At 42.6% G+C, this 18,879-nt stretch overlaps 3 protein-coding genes across 6 annotated transcripts; all 3 read left to right on the forward strand.

Moving 5' to 3' along the window:
- Positions 1-648: 648 nt before the first annotated feature.
- On the forward strand, positions 649-10,816 carry LOC308399316 (peroxisome proliferator-activated receptor alpha-like). Of its 4 annotated transcripts, none has more exons than XM_080886519.1 (8): positions 649-800; positions 4,470-4,689; positions 5,065-5,219; positions 7,540-7,678; positions 8,500-8,699; positions 8,783-9,046; positions 9,135-9,378; positions 9,600-10,816. In XM_080886519.1, exons 2-8 carry the CDS (start codon positions 4,506-4,508, stop codon positions 9,740-9,742), a joined length of 1,329 nt encoding a protein of 442 aa, XP_080742645.1. In that variant the 5' UTR covers positions 649-800; positions 4,470-4,505; the 3' UTR covers positions 9,743-10,816. The 4 variants fall into 4 exon arrangements, with proteins under 4 accessions (XP_080742645.1, XP_080742642.1, XP_080742643.1 ...); XM_080886516.1 differs by having other exon boundaries at positions 666-800; positions 9,485-10,816; XM_080886517.1 differs by having other exon boundaries at positions 666-800; positions 8,786-9,046; positions 9,485-10,816.
- Positions 10,817-12,781: 1,965 nt separating this feature from the next.
- cdpf1 (cysteine rich DPF motif domain containing 1) lies at positions 12,782-14,366 on the forward strand. The gene is made up of 3 exons (XM_080886962.1): positions 12,782-12,938; positions 13,205-13,316; positions 13,764-14,366. Exons 1-3 carry the CDS (start codon positions 12,823-12,825, stop codon positions 13,890-13,892), a joined length of 357 nt encoding a protein of 118 aa, XP_080743088.1. The 5' UTR covers positions 12,782-12,822; the 3' UTR covers positions 13,893-14,366.
- Positions 14,367-14,500: 134 nt separating this feature from the next.
- cdkn1ba (cyclin dependent kinase inhibitor 1Ba) lies at positions 14,501-18,236 on the forward strand. The gene is made up of 3 exons (XM_080886961.1): positions 14,501-16,226; positions 16,523-16,685; positions 16,857-18,236. Exons 1-2 carry the CDS (start codon positions 15,824-15,826, stop codon positions 16,654-16,656), a joined length of 537 nt encoding a protein of 178 aa, XP_080743087.1. The 5' UTR covers positions 14,501-15,823; the 3' UTR covers positions 16,657-16,685; positions 16,857-18,236.
- The last annotated feature ends 643 nt before the right edge of the window (positions 18,237-18,879 follow it).

Consider the following 18,879-nt stretch of genomic DNA (forward strand, 5'->3'; position numbering starts at 1 on the left):
GTTAGAAGTCCCTTCACATTTTTCACTGCTGTCCAGTGGGCCAGGTTGGAGTTTTTGGCGGGCCGAGTTTGGCCCCTGAACCTCATGTTTGACACACTCACTGATACAGTAATTAGCCTGCAAATATAAATATTTACTAACTAAATTACAACCATCTTGAGTATTTTGTAAGGTCCTTAAAGATGAAAAGTGACCACTGTTAACTGCAGTACAATACGTCATAATAGTGTCACAAAAATATCCATTTGATACTTGCAGGATATTTGAAAAGCACACACTGCTTACAGCGAGATTATCACCAGACTGCCTGCCAGCGGGCAGGTCACTGGAAAAGCTGTCGTTTTATTGAGCATTCACGTAATTATTACTCGATAGTATGACGCTGCTGACGTTTTAATTACAGGAAGTGGTTTTGGAGGCGATCGGATGGCATTAATCTTACAGGCCCAGGCAGAGAGATCCAGTCGCCCTTCACCGGGTACAGATAAAGGAGATAATGCGCCTCCACACCGGTTCATCCTGCACCGAGCCACCAAGAAGGGATTGTGTCTTACCGAACAACCCCCCCCCCCCCCCCTCCCGCACACAATTCTCGTGTTCCGATTGGTTGAAACCATAGGTGTGTCAGGAGGTGTGTGCGCCATGTTGCGGTCCCTCTCTACGTTATTTCCTGCTGAGGATGACGTTTTTGACGGCAGGGAGGGAGGCAGCAGAGCCGATCAGCAGGCGCATCCGTGAGCGTCCCAGGCCCGAAGCAGCTCTCTGCTTGAAATGCTCCGGATAGCAGACTCCGAGCTGAGGTATTTACCAACATTTATTTCTATAATGTTATGTAACTGTGTAAGAAGCTCTCTGTGCAGTTGCCTGTTGATTCAACAAACTTTGTTATTCAATCGCGCAGAAAGTATAAGTGAAGTGGACACTGTGGCTAACTTTGTATCTCTTTTCTCTTAAAGCACACACACAGACACACAAACACACACTTGTCTTTAGTGAGCTGTATTGCGAGTGAGCTCTAGATAAACTTCCTTTAAGTCATGTCTTCATCTGTTGTGACTAAACCGCAGACGCACACTGGAAGGCACGCTTCCCCCTGCAGCCCCAGATATGCTTCTATGTCACACTCTGTGCAGCAATGCAAAGAGATACTTTGATGATGCAAGACTGATGTGGCTTTTACGTTTACTCTGTGCCTGATTTTTAAATTTATTTTTTCAATCTGTGGCCAGTGGATGACCTTGTTTTCGAAAAGTCCAAACAGCCGATCCAGATTCAGCACTGACAAATGTGAGCTGTTGCTTTTTTTTTTTTTTTAATTAACAAAGGCTAAGAAAGGATGTGCAACTTTCCAGGTGACTAGAAATATGATGCCTTGTGTTTTGATTTTGGCTCCTTTGTATCGTCTGACGTGCTCTCTCCTGAGTCCAGCCGACGTCTCTGGCTGCAGCTCCTGTTTCCTCTTCTCCTTTAACCTAAAGATAGAGCCCTAAGGTCTGGGATCAAAGTTCCTCTGGGAGTTAAAACACAATGTCCTCTGAGGTAGAGGGGAAGCATGGGCTGGACTCAAACGGAAATATAGTCAATTAACTTTGCTGTCACCTTGTACTGGCTTTAATACATGAATGAGACAGGCCAGAGTTACAGGCATGATGAAACCATCAAAATACTGTGACATCCAACTAATCCATAACAAATGATAATAAAGTTCAAAATTTTTTAATAAGCTGTATTTAAGCTCTCACATTTTAGAAACTACAGCCTTAAAGTTTCACCTTTCTCCAAATTCCAAGACTTCACCAACAAATCGCCATACCCTCTGCAACATCCCTTCGATTTAACAATTCATTAAGCAGCGTGTAGTATGCCTTTTTAATTTATCTCTTATCCACTGTTACAGTGGTGGATATGGAGGTGGCATGGAAGGGTAGCTTCATTTTTTTTTTAAAATTCAGTCTGATGTCAGTGTTAGCACATAACCTCCTGTTTGTGAGGGGCAGCCAATCAAAAAAATCAAAAAAAGCGTGGGGGTGATTAGAAAAGGAGAGGAGCAAAACCAATCACTGGGTGAACTGAGGGCTTGCATGAACACCTAGTGTAATATTATTAACTACTATTTCAAACTGTGAATTTTATACGTGTGTGTGTGTGTGTGTGTGTGTGTTGGACTCTAGACTCCAAGAAAAATAACAATATGTGGAAATGAGTATCATGGCTGGACTTTAACTCGTTGATCTGTGGTTTATCTGCTGTGTATTGTTGCAGAATGTACAGGAGTTGCTCAATCGACCCTTTGATGAAGAAATCTCTTTGAGCACCCAGGGGCAACAAATTTATCAGCGGGCACACGCTCTGCATCAAAGCAGTTTAACAAACCAGTTGGTCAGCAAGTTTGTCAATGACTGCCCAAAAAGTTTGCTGTGTCTTGTTAAAAAAGTCTTTAGACGCAGGTATAATACACTCTGTATGGTGCAGTTGATGGCGTGCTGCAGGTGCCGGCACACATCTGTTTGCACACTCGTACTTATTTACCTGCATGGTGTCAGAGTCCTGTCACGACCTGTCCCCTAAATGCTGCAACACAAAGACTAGATAAACATACAGACGCATGCTCGGATCAATATAATCCTTGCTGATGGTGCTCAGGAGTTCACAGAGGGCATGTTTCCTAACACAGACAGGATTTTATCAACTTTTTTCAACCCCTTTTTTGTCATAGTGCATGCTTTAAGTTTAAAGTAGCTTAGACAGCGAAAGTTGTACAGTCACACTTGGGTTTTTTTCATGCGTGTCTTACAGATGTGTGCAACTGTGCAAGCTGAGATTGTGCATCGCAATTTCGGCAGATTTGATGTAATTAAAACACAGGTAAAATGGTAACGCAATACTGTAAAAAATGAATGAGTTGCATTTTAAGAGGGTTAGGAAAGCAGACCATCAATCTGAAACGCCTGTCTGCAGGGAAGACTTGTTTTTCTGCCTTTATCCTACAAACTGTGCGTCTGTGGTCACCTCCTTATTAGGTTTCGCATCCAAAAAATGCTTTGGATGGTTCTAATCTGCTTATCAAGAAAGTCTGCAGTAACATCTGCTGTTATAAATTACTGGAGGTTGGAGAGAGCACCTTACAGAACACGAACATTGGCCGTGGTGCTGTTGTGTTGCGTGATGGTTCAAACAGATGTCCTTTACCCCGCTGTGAGCAGCTGGGAGCTCCAGCAAACACCCACCCACACAACACGCAGCGAGATCCACTCTTGAAAGCAGACGTGCAGAAGAAGAGACAGGTCGACTGTTTACTTCTGTCTTGATTTTAATTCTCAAGAGACAAAAGTGACTTTAAATTGTGTGCCGTAGACCTAAAAGCTATTCACATAGTGTAAACAGTGTATATAATAGACACTATATGCTCCGTGCAGGTTCATATATCAGAGTGAAAGGCTTTGAATTTAGCTGTATGTGTGAATACTTTGGCTGAACAGATCGGGATTAAACGTGTGAAAATAAGTCATTTAGGATAATGTGCTGCTGTTGATTCACAAGGCACGGTTCACTTACGAACATAGTCCTCACAATACTAACTTAATAGAATTTTTCTTATGGCATTAGGACCCCGGTGGAGTGAAAGACAGTGCTTCATTTGCATTTTTCAGACGGTCGTCTCACATGTTTGACAATAAACATGCATTTCATTTTCTGTTTTAATATTTGCTGCTTGCTTGGTGTCTCCTGTGGAGTCATATTATGATGTTTTGTAAGAATGTGGTAAATGTTTCATTTGTGACCCACTGTTGAGTCCCTGAGAGGGTGTCCAGTGGATAAACCTCGGGATGCACTCACCGCTGTTTGTGTATTGTAAGATGAGATGAGAAATGCTTCATATATCAGCGCTTTAGTAGTCTTCATGTGAAAACACACTGCCTGAACTTGTCCATCTGTCCATCAACCAACCAGTCATCCATCGCTTATCTAGCAAATTGCATAACTGTATGAAAAGTTAAGCCAATGCATAAAATCTGATGGCCAGAAAGGGGATGGGGACTTCTAGCTGCACAAAGATGTCAAGTTGCATAGAAGTTAATGAGAAAACTACCATACTGCTCACTTGTTCTGTGACCTTAATAAACACTTTCCTGATCTGCTAATGTTCTCAGTCACTAGTTGCATGTCTTATTTAATACAATATGATATTAATTTTGTACATTATAGTCCTGATAGACTCTTGCAAAGTACGCTAAACTTTATCATATAGCTTATACCTTATAAATGTGCAGTGGCTCTTAATTTCCTAGTTCCATCCAACCTTTGCTCATCACATCAAGTTTCAAAATAAACATGATGGAGATGGTCAATACGATCAGTTTGATGTTTAAAAGGAGTTTGTCCAAACATTAGCAGAGGTGTGCTTTCACACTCACAGACTTCATTTTCCTCATCCAAAATCTCTCTCTCTTTTTTTTTTTTTTTTACAGTCTGGTGAGTGAGGGTTTGAATCCCTGGTCTCTACCATGGCAGGGGATCACTACAGCCCCCCATCCCCACTGGGGGATTCCCTCCTGGGAAGTCCACTATGTGGAGACCTGATGGAGGATCTTCGTGATATCTCCCAGTCTATAGGAGATGATGCTCTGGGGTTTGATTTTCCAGAGTACCAGAGCACTGGTTCGGGGTCCAACAGCTCTGTCGCACTGGGTGAGTATGAGGGGTAGCTTCATCACCAGTTGAGATTGGTTTCCAAGAACATATGCCTCAGAGAATTAAAAAGCTATCTAACACCTTCTGTAGGGCTCTGGTCTACCTTGCTGTTTTGGTCAAGATTTGGAGCCTAATATGGCTTTAAATGACAATATTAGAAGCTCATTATTAGATCTGGCTTGACCCAAAGACCCCAATTTTAAAAACATATATTTACTCACATAAGTGCTACCCCAACTTCAACCCATCGGTGCCACTGGTGTACAGAGAGACAGGTAAGAAACTTGGTGGAAAGAATCAGGGGCAGGATCCTTAATCATGCCAAATGTTAAAACTTGTAACCTCTTGTCTTTTTTATCTTTTCTGCTGTAGAGACCTTGACCCCAGCCTCGAGTCCATCATCAGGAGTGTGCGGAGCAGCGGCTGGCCAAGATGAGAGCGGCAGCACCCTCAACCTCGAGTGCCGGGTGTGCTCTGACAAAGCTTCGGGCTTCCACTACGGGGTGCACGCATGCGAAGGCTGCAAGGTAAGAAACATGGGACTTAAACAGGGATCGTGTAGCCAGCTGGAGCACATCGACTGCATCATGCAGGCGTACTTTGGCGCGAGAAAGGCGATTAAAGGAGCGCAAAGATATTAACTTAATGAAAACACAGTTCACCTCACGGTTCTTTTGAATGGCACAGCTAAAAGTTTAAAAAAAGATGACGTGCATGCCTGAACGCACGCAGCACCAAAACACATACAGAAGCCTGGCAGCGCAGAGGCGCCTGACCTGGAGACCAGTGGAAACTTTCTGAGACACACAGCCGAGTCATGTGGGGTAGAGGACATGACGGCTAGGCCTGTCACCTCTGTCCTGGTTGGCACAGAGCCAAAGTCAATGACATTAATACACACACGCACATTTATAAACACACAGAGCAGCTACTGACACAGTGGACTGCTCTACTTTGCTAAATATTCCCTTTTGGGATTTGATGATTAGTAAAATGTAGTTTTTGCTGCTTTCATTTTTCCTTTATCTATGTTTTTGGACATTGGGTAAGTGAGACCGCTGGCCTCAGTAACCAGCGCACGTGTTAAAAACCATAGAGGACGGTCGCTGCGTTGTTTGTGCAGTCACATGAGATCATTGCACCCTCACAGCTGGCCGCAGGTTGTTGCTGCTAATCTGAGATTTATTTGCTACTTTTGCATGAGTTTTTAAACTCTGACCCTTTCTCCCTGTTGACGTCTCATGCTTTGCTTCTCTTTAATAAAGATCTTTCGCTTTTCCACGACATTGCCACTGATTGGAAATGCGATAAACATGTCTCTACTTCTGCATCTGCACATAGGTTGGGGGGGTTTTCTGATAAAAACCAATGACGGTTGATCACTGTGCTGGCTCTAATGCTAAAAAAGTGCATCTGGTGGATAATCTATTGCTGTCTAACTCTGTAGCTGCCCACGGGGGCTCTGTTTTACGACACACGTCTCATTCATCACCACAGTCTTGCTGTCAGAGCGGCTGCCAGCGTTGGCATGACACCTATCACCGTGTCACACAGCAGCTGCTGAAGCAGGGACGTGATGACCTTGAACTGTTGGACACTGCATATGTGACGGGGCGTGCTCTGACGGCACTGCTTCTAAACTCTCTGACTGCAGTAATCTTGCTTCTGATATGTCACAGTCACAGTTCGCGGTTACCATGCTGGATGGGCTCTGTGGAGTATTTTCAGCACCTCGCTTCAAAGAGAGGCGCACCGAGCAGTGGGACTGTGAACGCGCTGTGATGTTGCCCTACCAGGGTTTAAGTCTGTGGTGATAATGGGCCTGAAACATTAGAGCAAAGGAGATATTATTAGAGTCAGGAAAAGCCTTTAGTGATAGAAAATTGAAAAAATGAGAGAGACTTTTGCTCCTAAGCGTTGCACAATCGTTCTCTTTGTTTATGTTGTCAGCCTTGCTGCTCGCCTCCCGGCTAAGATATCGCAGCACAGTACTGGCCTCTGGTTGTGTCTGTTTTTCCAAACACAAACATGCAGGGACATGTATGGCATAAACACACACATCTGTTTTTCCTCCTTCTGCAGCTCTGTAATGTTATGTAATGCATTTCTGATGACTGTAATATGGCCTTCAGTGCTTTCTATTGGCTGATTCCACCCACACAAAAGAGATTCTTTTGCTTAAAATTGACACAAAAGTGGCGTATGACGCATAATAAAACTAATAAAATTATAAAATAGCTGCTATTCAGCATAAATTCAGCCAGGTGTAAGATGATGTCTTTAATGACCATTTGGCCTGTTGGAAATTTTACTGATGTAAGTGGAGTATGCATTAGAATATCACGCGCCTTGCCTTATCTGAGGGCTATAACGTCTCCTCCAAAAAGAGATGTTCTTCAAAAAAAAGGTCAAATCTACTGCACATCTTTAGAGATCCTTTCCTTTAAGAACAGGTGTAATTTCCCTGTTAACTGTTTTGTTCATGACTCTGAGCAGGGTGCTAATGCAAAGGCACTGGATCCCATTCACTAATATGTGCGTATTAATGTACTTTGCACATGCAATACTATGCAAGTCTTGAGCCATATTTCTTTAAATCTTTCTTGTAAAGTGGGAAACAGACTGCTGCAGTATAATGAAATGTGTGCAAGCATACATGGAAATAGAGTATATAAGACAAAAACAGAGTTTGTACAAAGGTGGTGCAAAATGTGTTTGCAGAGTACAAATGAAATCTGGTAAGAAAATATGGATATATTGTGCATTTTTTGCTTATGCAGTGTGGTTGAACGACGACCACTGAGAAAGCTAAGTGATAACGTCTTTTTGTTCTGTCTGTCACATCAGGGTTTCTTTAGGAGGACCATCAGGCTGAAGCTGGAGTATGATAAGTGTGAGCGGAACTGCAAAATCCAAAAGAAGAACCGAAACAAGTGCCAGTACTGCAGATTCCACAAGTGCCTCTCTGTGGGCATGTCCCACAACGGTAATGGAAAAAGTTGAAAGTTTGCAAAATATCAGCCAGTGTAGTCACAGTTACAGGATTAGAGTAAACAGTAAAACATATAATCTGAGAACAAGCTCAAGCAACCAGTGATAAACTTAAAGGTCAGGCTAAGTGTGCGAGCATTAGCTACCATAAGCTAGCTATTATAAGCTAACCAAAAGGGTAAAATTGTGATTCTACCTCTCCGACATCTGTTGATATGGAAAAACTGGTATCATACATCTTTTCCCCATATGTGGAACTAAGGTTGCAAGTATGTAACAAATTACTCTGATCAAAGCACTGCTGAAACATCGCAGTGAAAGAACTTGAGGGTGATTAGCCCGATGCACCGTGAACTGCCAATAAGAGTCTAAACATCCTCAGTCTCAACATGTGCTCTTTAAAACATCAGCAGGTTGTCGTTCCTCGGTAATTTAGCTCTACTTCAGTCAAAATGCTTTTGCTGTGACATCTGGCCCGTCGTCTGCAGTGAATGCTGGAGGGTCACTGAGTTTGTTGTGATGACCTCCCACTAGCAGCATCAGAAACATGAGAGGAACATGGCATGCCTCAGAAGAATAGAAATAGAACAGGATGTACCAGATCTGTTGTACGTGATTTTCTTTCTTTCTTTCTTTCTTTCTTTCTTTCTTTCTTTTTTAGGGTACTAGTGCATATTTGAATCCTTGAATCCTTGAATATTTGCTGAGGCAGCATAAGCCTTATGGCTCCATATGTCAATTTATTGTGCAATGTGAGGGGGGAAAAAAAAAGAAAGTCCTGTGGCAATTTCTAATGACCAGTGTTTTATGTACCAGCCATCCGGTTTGGTCGTATGCCCCAGGCAGAAAAACTGAAGCTGAAGGAGGAAAGCAAGATGGTTGAGAAAGATGTGGAAAGTCCCTTAATGTCTGACCACAAGTTTCTGGTCAGGCAGATCCATGATGCCTACATGAAGAACTTCAACATGAACAAGGCAAAAGCACGGCTCATACTCACTGGAAAAACTAGCAAGCCGGTAAAGTGGAAAATAAAGTTTGAGAATATTCTCTGCTCTATATCTCTGCCCTCTGCCTCACCGACAGATTCTGTATTTCCCAGCAGCCTCTCATCATCCACGACATGGAGACGTTCCAGCTGGCGGAGAGAACGTTAGCAGTCCATATGACAAACAGCAACTATCCGGAGTCTGACAGCGTCCTCGGACAAGTGAGTCCGGCTGTGTCGTGCGGGGAGCTTCGGCAGAGGGAGGCCGAAGCCAGGCTCTTCCACTGCTGCCAGAGCACCTCAGTGGAGACTGTCACAGAGCTAACGGAATTTGCCAAGGCTATGCCGGGTTTCCAGAGTCTGGATTTGAATGATCAGGTGGGTTTCAGGTTGCCTTCTATGGTAAGAAGTGGAAGGAAGAGCAGATGAGTGTTCACATGCTATTGCTTTTCTATTTACCTTTTAGGTGACTCTCTTGAAGTACGGTGTTTACGAAGCCCTCTTCACACTCTTGGCCTCGTGCATGAACAAGGACGGCCTCCTGGTGGCCCGTGGTGGAGGCTTTATCACCCGTGAGTTCCTCAAGAGTCTCCGCCGACCATTCAGTGACATGATGGAGCCCAAATTCCAGTTTGCCACACGCTTCAACTCTCTGGAGCTGGACGACAGCGACCTAGCTCTTTTTGTGGCTGCTATTATCTGCTGTGGAGGTAAAAGGCCGATAATAGGTGGTAGAATAATAATTTAAAAGAGAAAAAGACATATTTGAATTTTCCTTCTTCATTATCTTGTCCCCCCCCCCCACTGCTCCCAAAGATCGTCCAGGCCTGGTAGACGTACCTGTAGTAGAGCAGTTGCAGGAAAGCATTGTTCAGGCGCTGCGGCTCCACCTGCTGGCCAATCACCCAGATGACACCTTCCTTTTCCCCAGGCTGCTGCAGAAGTTGGCTGACCTCCGGGAGCTGGTCACTGAGCATGCTCAGCTGGTGCAAGAAATCAAGACGACAGAGGATACTTCCCTGCACCCGCTGCTGCAAGAAATATACAGAGACATGTACTGAGTATATGAACTGAGAAATGCATATGAATGTACAGGAAGGAACAGCAATGCAGCTTCTGAGGATGCTGCACAAACCGGAGCAAAACAAAAATCTTTTTTTAAGGAGGGGGGAGGCAGCTTTTGTTGGGAAAGTGACTGCTTCCACTTCATTAAGAGGTCGCACAGTGGAAAGGGAGCGTTTTTTTAACCATAGATGTGCAGAGGTATCATTAAAGGGTTAATTTGGTTGACCAGCAGCACCAGAATGTCTTGGAGCTGAGTGCCTTGGATGCCAGCTTTTACACATGTGAAGAAAAGTGAATCTGAAGCAGGCTGTGCATATTATTTATGTACACATATCAAAAATATACCTGGGTATGACTGCTGACCTCATGTGTGCACTGAGGATAACTATGCCTGTGAACATAACAGATTAGGGCCCTCTGGATGTGGTTTATGTCATTTTCTTGTTCTGTTACTGCGTACTTGTGGCACGTTTGCTTTGACTACCTTGACAACTCGCAGAGAACTGATCAAGTGTCATCGTTACTTGCTGCACGAGTTCAGGTTTCTCCTGTTTTGGGCACAGCTTCTGCCTCCAACACATAACAGATAATTAGCCTTACTTCTCCCGCAGGCAATAATCTGTTATTTGATGTGTCATTTTTTTATTCATCCTCTGCCCTGCTGTTAAAAGCCAACACAGCGTGATAGCTCACTTTTTTTTCCTTTTAATTCAGATTTTCAGTGTTACAGAGTACATGTTTATGTACAAATCCTGCCATTATGTAAAACTAAATCTCAAGGAGAAAAATGTGCTAACAGCCAGTACTTTATATTTCCAATACAAACAAAATAATCTGTTAATTAGCTTGTGTTGTGTTTTGGAAATATAACAAGACTGCCTTAACCTCGGTGTAAGGGACGTGTGTATTTGCAGGCCTCAAAAAGAGGAGCTGATCACCTTATTTTTCTGTACTTGGACTCTGAACCGCGATGTAGCATTGCGAAGTTGTTGTGGGTCATAATGAAACATTTTATCTTTTATATATATATGTGTAAACATGCTGTTGATGTTAAATGTGTTGTAGTCTGAAATAAACTAATCTATTTAACATCACTTTCTAAATGAAGCCATGAGCACTTCAGAACATACACCAAACTCTTTATGGTGGAAGGTTGTTTCTGTGACTTATTTCATTTTTTTCTTCATTGTTGGTAAATCAAATTCTGAGGTATTATGTATAAATTTTGACTTTTAATTCAATTCAATTTTATTTATACAGCGCCAAATCACAACAACAGTCGCCTCGAGGTGCTTTATATTGTAAGGTAGACCCTACAATAATACATACAGAGAAAAACCCAACAATCATATGAACAAGTACTTTGGCAACAGTGGGAAGGAAAAACTCCCTTTTAACAGGAAGAAACCTCCAGAACTGCCAGGCCCGGTTAGGGTGAGAAGAGGAAGACAGGATAAAAGACGTGCTTAAAGTAAAGTGAGTAAGCACAGGATGGGCCATTTATATGGATACACCGTAATAAAACGGGAATGGTTGGTGATATTAAAGTCCTGTTTGTGGCACATTAGTATATGTGAGGGGACAAACTCCAGATCGGCGCACAGAATTTGCAGAATGGGCAAAAAAAAAATTGGAACAGGACCCTCAGTTCACGCAGAAGATTTTGTTCAGTGATGAGGCAAACTTTTATGTGAATGGTGAAGTTAACAAACAAAACCACCGCTATTGGTTTGACACTAACCCACATTGGATGGATCCCTCCAAGACTGTTGGAACAACAAAAGTGATGGTTTGGTGTGGTATATGGGGTACAACGATAGTGGGTCCATTCTTCAGCAATGGAAACCTCAAGGCTGCTGGATATTTGAAATTGCTACATGATTATGTGTTTCCCTCTTTATGCACTGAAGCTGGCACGTTCCCTGAGTTTTTCCAGCAAGACGGTGCACCACCACATTATGGGTGCCAGGTCCGAGCATTCCTAGATGAACAGTTTCCTGGAAAGTGGATTGGTCGTCGTGGGCCAGTTGAATGGCCCCCAAGGTCTCCCGATCTGACCCCCTTAGACTTTTATCTTTGGGGTCATCTGAAGGTAATTGTCTATGGTGTGAAGATACGAGATGTGCAGCACCTGAAACTACGGATACTGGATGCCTGTGCTGGCATTTCTCTTGCGGTGTTGCTATCAGTGTGTGAAGAGTGGGAGAAGAGGGTTGCATTGACAATCCAACACAATGGGCAGCACATTGAACACATTTTATAAGTGGTCAGAAACTTGTAAATAACTCATGAAAGAATAAAGTTACGTTGAAACCAAGCACACCATTGTTTTTCTTGTGACATTACCAATATGTTTGATCTGTCACATGACCCTCTTCCTATTGAAAAAACAAAAGTTGTATCCAAGATGGCCGACTTCTAAATGGCCACCATGGTCACCACCCATCTTGAGGAGTTTGCCCCTCACATATACTAATGTGCCACAAACAGGACTTTAATATCACCAACCATTCCCGTTTTATTACGGTGTATCCATATAAATGGCCCACCCTGTGCTTACTCAGAAGTTTAAGTCAACAAGTCAAAAATCTGAGATATTAACTTGATATTTTGACTTAGCTCTTCCTGCCATTTTTCCCCTTTCAGTGGTGAAAACAAGCTTTCACATTTCGTTTGTCTGAAATAAATTATGATTAAATTATTATTTCATTGGCTAGAAATAAAAATAAAAAAGAAATACATAAATAAAATAGAAACTTTTACCTACTGGACTTACATTTTGACTGTAGGAAAAGTACTTTTTGCTATTCATGCTATCAATTAGTCATTCAAATATTATTAAATTGAACTGCTTAACATAGTACAGTATTTAAAGTCACATATTTTACAGCTCTCTCTATGTCATTTTTAAAATACAAGTGACGCTGTTATAATCGTTGTAACCACATTATTATCGCTTTACAGCGCCATCATATTGTAATACTTTTGGTTGTCTTACCGCTCCAGTCCAGTCGGTGGCGGTAAAGCTTCACGAAACAACACTGACGGACTGGAAGAGAAAACCAGGAACTGACTTTCTGCTGTGAGCGATGGAGGAAAAGGCTGCTAGTGATAACCCTCAAAAAACATTTACGTGCCAGTTGTGCAGTTTAACTAGCCCCTTTACTTACTACGGACAGAAACCGCCTAACACCAGAGCTATCGTGTAAGTGAAAATGAAGCAAAAAACAAACAAACAAAAAAACAACCCGTACCATTTTTAGAGCTCTGGTGTTAGCAAGGCTAACGCTAATGTTGTTAGCCGCTATGTAACTAACTGCATGCTGCGTTGAACACGGAGAGAAATAAAGTGCCCAGCGGTGACTAGACTGCACTTGCAGCAGAATAAGGCTTGAACTATGTACATGTGCCCTTCATGACTTAAAGATGGGCCAGAGTTAAGCATGTGTGTTGTTGTCTGTCGTTCGTCAGGCTGCTTGAGGAGTGTTTTATCACCAAGGACCCCTTCAGTCCGGACAGGGAGAAGTTTCTAGTTTTGGGGTCCATTTGCAGCCTTTGTGGCACTTGTGTCTGTGTTGGATCGGTAAGATGTCTCATCATATGGTCAGAATATTTTCCTATCATTTAATCTCACCCATATTAAACCGTGTTGCTAAGCTGCAGACAGGGTTCAAGGTGACAAATAAAGAACCTTGAACAAACTCAACCAGGAGGACTGTCCTCAGCTGTGGGCCGAACGTCCTTTTTGGATTTTAAACCCTGTGCTTTTGTCATAATTTTCCACTTGCAGATGCATGTCTGTGGTTTTGATATTTTGCTCAGATGACTCTCCGATCATGTGGCTGAAATGCTGAGTGGGCTTCATGGTTCTAAATCTCTTGCAATCAATATTCAGTCTTACAAGTGGATGGTGAAAATAAATCAAGTCCAAAGAGTAGTGGCACCCACTACCTTTTGGACTTTACTTATGCAAACATGGAGAGCCAAATGCTGAACTTTTGTCATTTCTGTTTCCTTCTCACTTTGTTAGGACTGCAGCCTTTTCTACACCAAGAGGTTCTGCGTGCCATGTGTGAACAAGCACTTGGACCAGTTTCCCCATCAAATTCAGGTCGAGCTGGCTAAGAAGAAGCAGAGTGCAAAGGCTGCAGTGTCATGAGATCGGGAAAGGAGTCCACAACACGTGTGTGTAAAGATGACCACGCTGGACCAACCAGGAAAACAGTGGTTTACACTGTGAATCAGACTGATCGACTTTCCTGCTGGATGTTATTTATTTATCTTAAAAGAGATCGATAAGGGTGACATCTTATTAGGTTGATGGGCCTTCCCAGCCAGTTGCTTGTGGAGGCCAGTTTGGCAACTATTCTGGGAAAGAATGTGAACTATATGCACTGTGCGATTCCACAAACAAGTATAGCTACCATGTAACTGTTTTAGTGGCAGAATGTGGCACAGTTGCATCATCCCCTATTAGTTACATTTAGCTGTTGCGTTAAGCATTTACTCCCATTTTATTTTATTTTTTTTACTTGAAGCATACACAGCATTGAATCCGCATCTCTGCTTCCATCTGCATAAACTTGAGCAGTGTCTGTGAAGCACCATTAAAATAAAAACATCGCCTTTTGCATCGGCTGTCTGACTTTTTCACTTATTATTCCAGTTTACCTGTCCTGAGTCCAGCATTCACTTCAAGGATTGTTCCCTACAGCACCACGCACCGTTTACAGCAGCATAAACACATTATGGATTAAACAGCGATAACATCGATATAACGCACACACTCGCTGTGTTTATCCCTACATGTTCAGAGGCTTCTCGAGGGCTAATTGAAGCAGCATGGTCTTGCAGGCAGGCCCCAGAGGGTTTTTTTTTTGTTTTTTTACTGGCATATGCTTGCAGAGGAATGCAGATGACACTGAGTTTAAGTTTCCCTTTGATTATTACAGGATTCCTACAAAGCCCACAGAATGCCAATAAAGTTGATGATCACTAGTTAAATAATGACTTTTTTTTAACAAGTACAAAATGAGAACTCTTAGGGGGGAAATTGGTGTGAAACTGAAAGTGATTTTTTTTTAAGTGGTTTCTATTTTCTGTTTAAATTCTGAGCACGCACACGAGCAATTACAGCCAGTGAAGCACACAAACCAGCCCTGTGGCACCAGTGGCGAAGTCTGACAGCGATAGGCACCGAGCCAACGATGACGAAGCCCTTCGCTGATGTCACTGGAGGGTGAGTGGGTGCCTCGTTTCTTTTTTTCGCCCCCCCCCCTTTTTCTCGCACTTTTCTCGCATTGGAGCCCCCAGGTGTCCTTCAGTGACCTTGGAGCTGTAACTGAACAGAGCTACAGTGATCGCATTAAGCGTGTCCAATCTGCTTACGTGACGCCAAATCAAATCATGCAGCAGTATCTGTCAGCACTCGCACAATCGTTTGGTGACCGATTGCCGCCGCGGTCCCGTACTCGGAGCGCTCTCTCTGCCCGGTAATCCCGGTGTCAGGTGTTAACACGTGAGGTCTGATCTTCACCCCGCTGCGCGCTCTCTCTCTTTTATTTTTAGCGATCGTGCTAATGAGAGAGATAAAACAACACCTTAAATTTGTAACTACACCCTTCCTTCCCTGTCTCCTGACTCCCGTGTGTAACGAAACGCAGTAATTAGGCCATATTCATGTGCACAGTTATTCCAGCTCCGCTCTGTGTAAGAGTTTCTGGGCGGTTCTTAGTTCAGACCAATGAATCGCCTTCTCTGTTTAAATAGTCCTTGATGTCAACTTTTCTTCTACACTCGGAGCTGCCTCTAACGCCATGTTGGCTCTTATGACTTGATGTGTTTTCATCTGCCTTACTACGGAGTTGACAGGAGTGGCTGTGTTAAATCCCCCTCCTCTTCCTCCACACACCCACCCAGCCAGCCTCCCGTGCGCCTTCGGAGACGTTTTTTCCCCCACCTCTGAAATTATTATTTTTTGGATGATACGCGCGGAGCATGCATGCATCATTCCCGTGACTGTCCGTTTGAAAGGAATACTATTTCGGAAGCAGCGATTTGAAGCACGCGTGTGTTGTTTTTCGTCGTTGTATGTGCAACAAAATGTCAGATGTTCGCCTTTCTAACGCGAGCCCGGTGGAGAGGGTGGATGCTCGGCAGCAGGACAACGTCAGAACTTCGGTTCGCAGAAATCTTTTCGGTAGACCGAACCCAGAAGAGATCCGCAGGGATGCGGAGAATTCGGCGCGAGAGGAGGTGCAGCGTTTCAGGGAGACTTACGATTTCGATCTGGTGGAAGGCAGGCCGCTCGCTCCGCGCAGTTACGACTGGGTGCAAGACGACGACGCACCGGAATTTTATAGCAGGCAGCCTCACAGCAGACCGAGAGGCTCTCCCGGAGACAGCGACCGGCTGGATAACGACGGCGGTGACAGGCCGTCGGGTCTCCAACCAGGCAAAAACGGTTCGAAGAAAAGGAGTGCAGAAGATGCAGGTGAGAGCTGTCATCTTTTTAGTTTTGATTGGTTTTATTTGGGCGTCTCGGAGGTGCAGCAGTTGTGTGTGTGTGTGTGGTTCAACCACCGTCTTATTTTGAGTTGTTACTGAAGGTGAAACTTTGCGGGAAGTTCTCTGAGAACCAAAAACACGCCATATTACTGATGCACACCGTTTCCTCCTCGGGCAGCTGATCGCACAAATGCGTCTGGTGGCTTTTAAAAATGTACTCCACGCGACAACATCCTGATAACTTTTTCTGCGTGTGCTCCCCCCCCCGCCCCTTCACTACAGACTCTTGCTCCACCGAGTGTTTGACTAAAAGGTCGCGTAGTAGAGATGGTGGCGACGACGATGACAAGTCGGACGGTGCAGGAAGTCAGACGATAAGAGCCGCGGAGGAGAGACCCGGCAGACTCGAGGTCTGAGCGGTGCTTCAGCGGGCAAACAGCGCCAGGTTAGGAGTCAGTGTCTGCACAAATAACCCAGCATGTTATTTATGCGTCATGTCATGTAAACACAGTGTTTCTGAGTATGACTGGTCAACCCTTTATTGTGTGTGTGTGTGAATAACTGCCTTTTTCCATTGTACCATTCAACAGCCTCGTTTCCTCTTTATGTCCCACAGAGCAGAGAGGAGAGACCTGTTGCTGATGGAATACTGTAGCTTTTTTCTCATCATCTGACAGAGGGGAGAGATTTTTTTTAAATTATTATTATTTTTATTTTATTTTTTTAAAGCAACCTTTTCCTGCAGAAGAGAGGAGGGAGAGGCTGCACAAGCACTGAACATGTACACTATCAAGTTTTGGCACTCATATGAATTAATTTGCCTCAGAAGCAGCAGACAATGTAGCATTGTGCAAATTGATTTTTGCTCATTTGTTTTGTATCTACTACCTATGTTTCAGATGTAGCACATAAAAAAGCATATTATGCTTTTCATACTTTTTTTGTTAATTGTGTTTTAAGTGTAAGTGTGTGAATTTGACATGGGAAGTTGCAGTGCAATTTCCAACAGAGAAATATTATTTTTGTTATAGTGGTCATTTAAAAAAAAAAATCATTATTCAGGTAATTGATATAAGTAAAAAAAAAAGAAAAATAAATAAATGCAGATTAAAAAAAAAAAAAAAAGTCAGGGTTATGTGGAAACAAAATGTCTTCACTTTTTCTATGGCTTTATTCTCCCAGTGTTAAATATCTTTATTTTGAAGGTCCAGATGGCCACACTGTAAGTTGAAGGTCCATCTAACTGGGAATAGCCATGACAGATAAAGTTTACACACAGATCATGTCTCCCTGTTTCCCAGTTTTATGTCATTATTTTATTATAATATTTCTTTTAAGGATGGGGGAGGCCCAAAGTTTGTGCCTTTAAAAAAAAGAAATTCTCTGGGTGAGGGGTGGGAGGGGAGGATGGCTAAACTGCTGAGCAATATCCAACCAAATTTTTTTAACAGTATTTGCTAATAATCCTAAGATTTAGCTTTTATTTTGAAATTAGGTAAGTTCATATTCTATTTACTTTTAGGCCACATATCCTTCCCCTTAGTAAGTAATGCATGTTGTCCAGGTCAACATAGATAAACTATGTTTTAAAAAAAAATCACTGGGCCTTTTTCTTTTATGCAAATATGTGAATCAAAGATTTGTCTTTGTGGTGTGGAATTCATGTGGAACATGCAATTGCACTATTCATTTCTCATTTTAAGTGAGGGCAGAAAAACAAAGTGACACCACCTCACTCGGTGTAAAACTTTGAAGTGTACCTGTGTGCCTCATTTTTTTTCTGTCTTTCTTTTCTTTTTCTTTTCTTTTTTTTGAAAAACACTGAAAAATTATACTAACTTATTTATGTTGAGCTTTTTTTTTTTTTTTTTCTATCTTTTTTTTTTTTTCGTGGATGTATGTATAGCTTCCCAAAGCATAATTTTTTGCATTTTTTGTAAATATATATTTTCATTATTGTTTTTAAGATAAATAAATAAAATAGCAAAACTGAGCCTAATAATTGATTTTATACCCTGTGCTTGTGTTTTTTTCCCCCCTATTTTCTTTAAAATGCAGCTTGATTAATTAAAAGAGCATCGCTTGTATACTAGAAACAAAAGCCGCTCCACCCTTCACAAATGCCCTAAGTTTAGTGATCCGCCCATGTAAACTACAAGACTGATCATAGTAATTATCAAGTCTTAGGCAAAGACCTGGGGTATTACCACATTGGAGAATAATTGTTCCTTTCAGCATGTGGAATGACAAAGCAGCTCTAGCTACACAATAAGAAACAGTCAAATCACTCAGTGAAGAAGTATTTGTCACACTTTTTTAAGACACTTTACTATTAAATAATGTGCAAAATGAACTCTGCTTCCTATGAAGCTACTGCTCAGTAATCTTACATATCTTGTATGCTGCAGGACTAAATCCCTTATGCCGCAGCAGAGTGCAGACTGCGACTGTGCTCGAGCTTTTTCAGCTAAGCTCTGCCTCTAAAGTTGAAAACAACAAGGGTATGTCCTGAGGAAAAGAGAGGGAGAGAGAGAGAAAAAAACTTTTTTTTTTTTTTTTAGTTATTGCCCTTCCCTGTCTCCAATCACAGCAGAGAGAAGAAAAGCAGACCACTTAGGAGCCAGCCAGTCAGATAGCTG

This window comes from Rhamphochromis sp. 'chilingali' (genome assembly GCF_963969265.1).
Source record: "Rhamphochromis sp. 'chilingali' genome assembly, chromosome: 7".
NCBI classification, from domain to species: Eukaryota; Metazoa; Chordata; class Actinopteri; order Cichliformes; family Cichlidae; genus Rhamphochromis; species Rhamphochromis sp. 'chilingali'.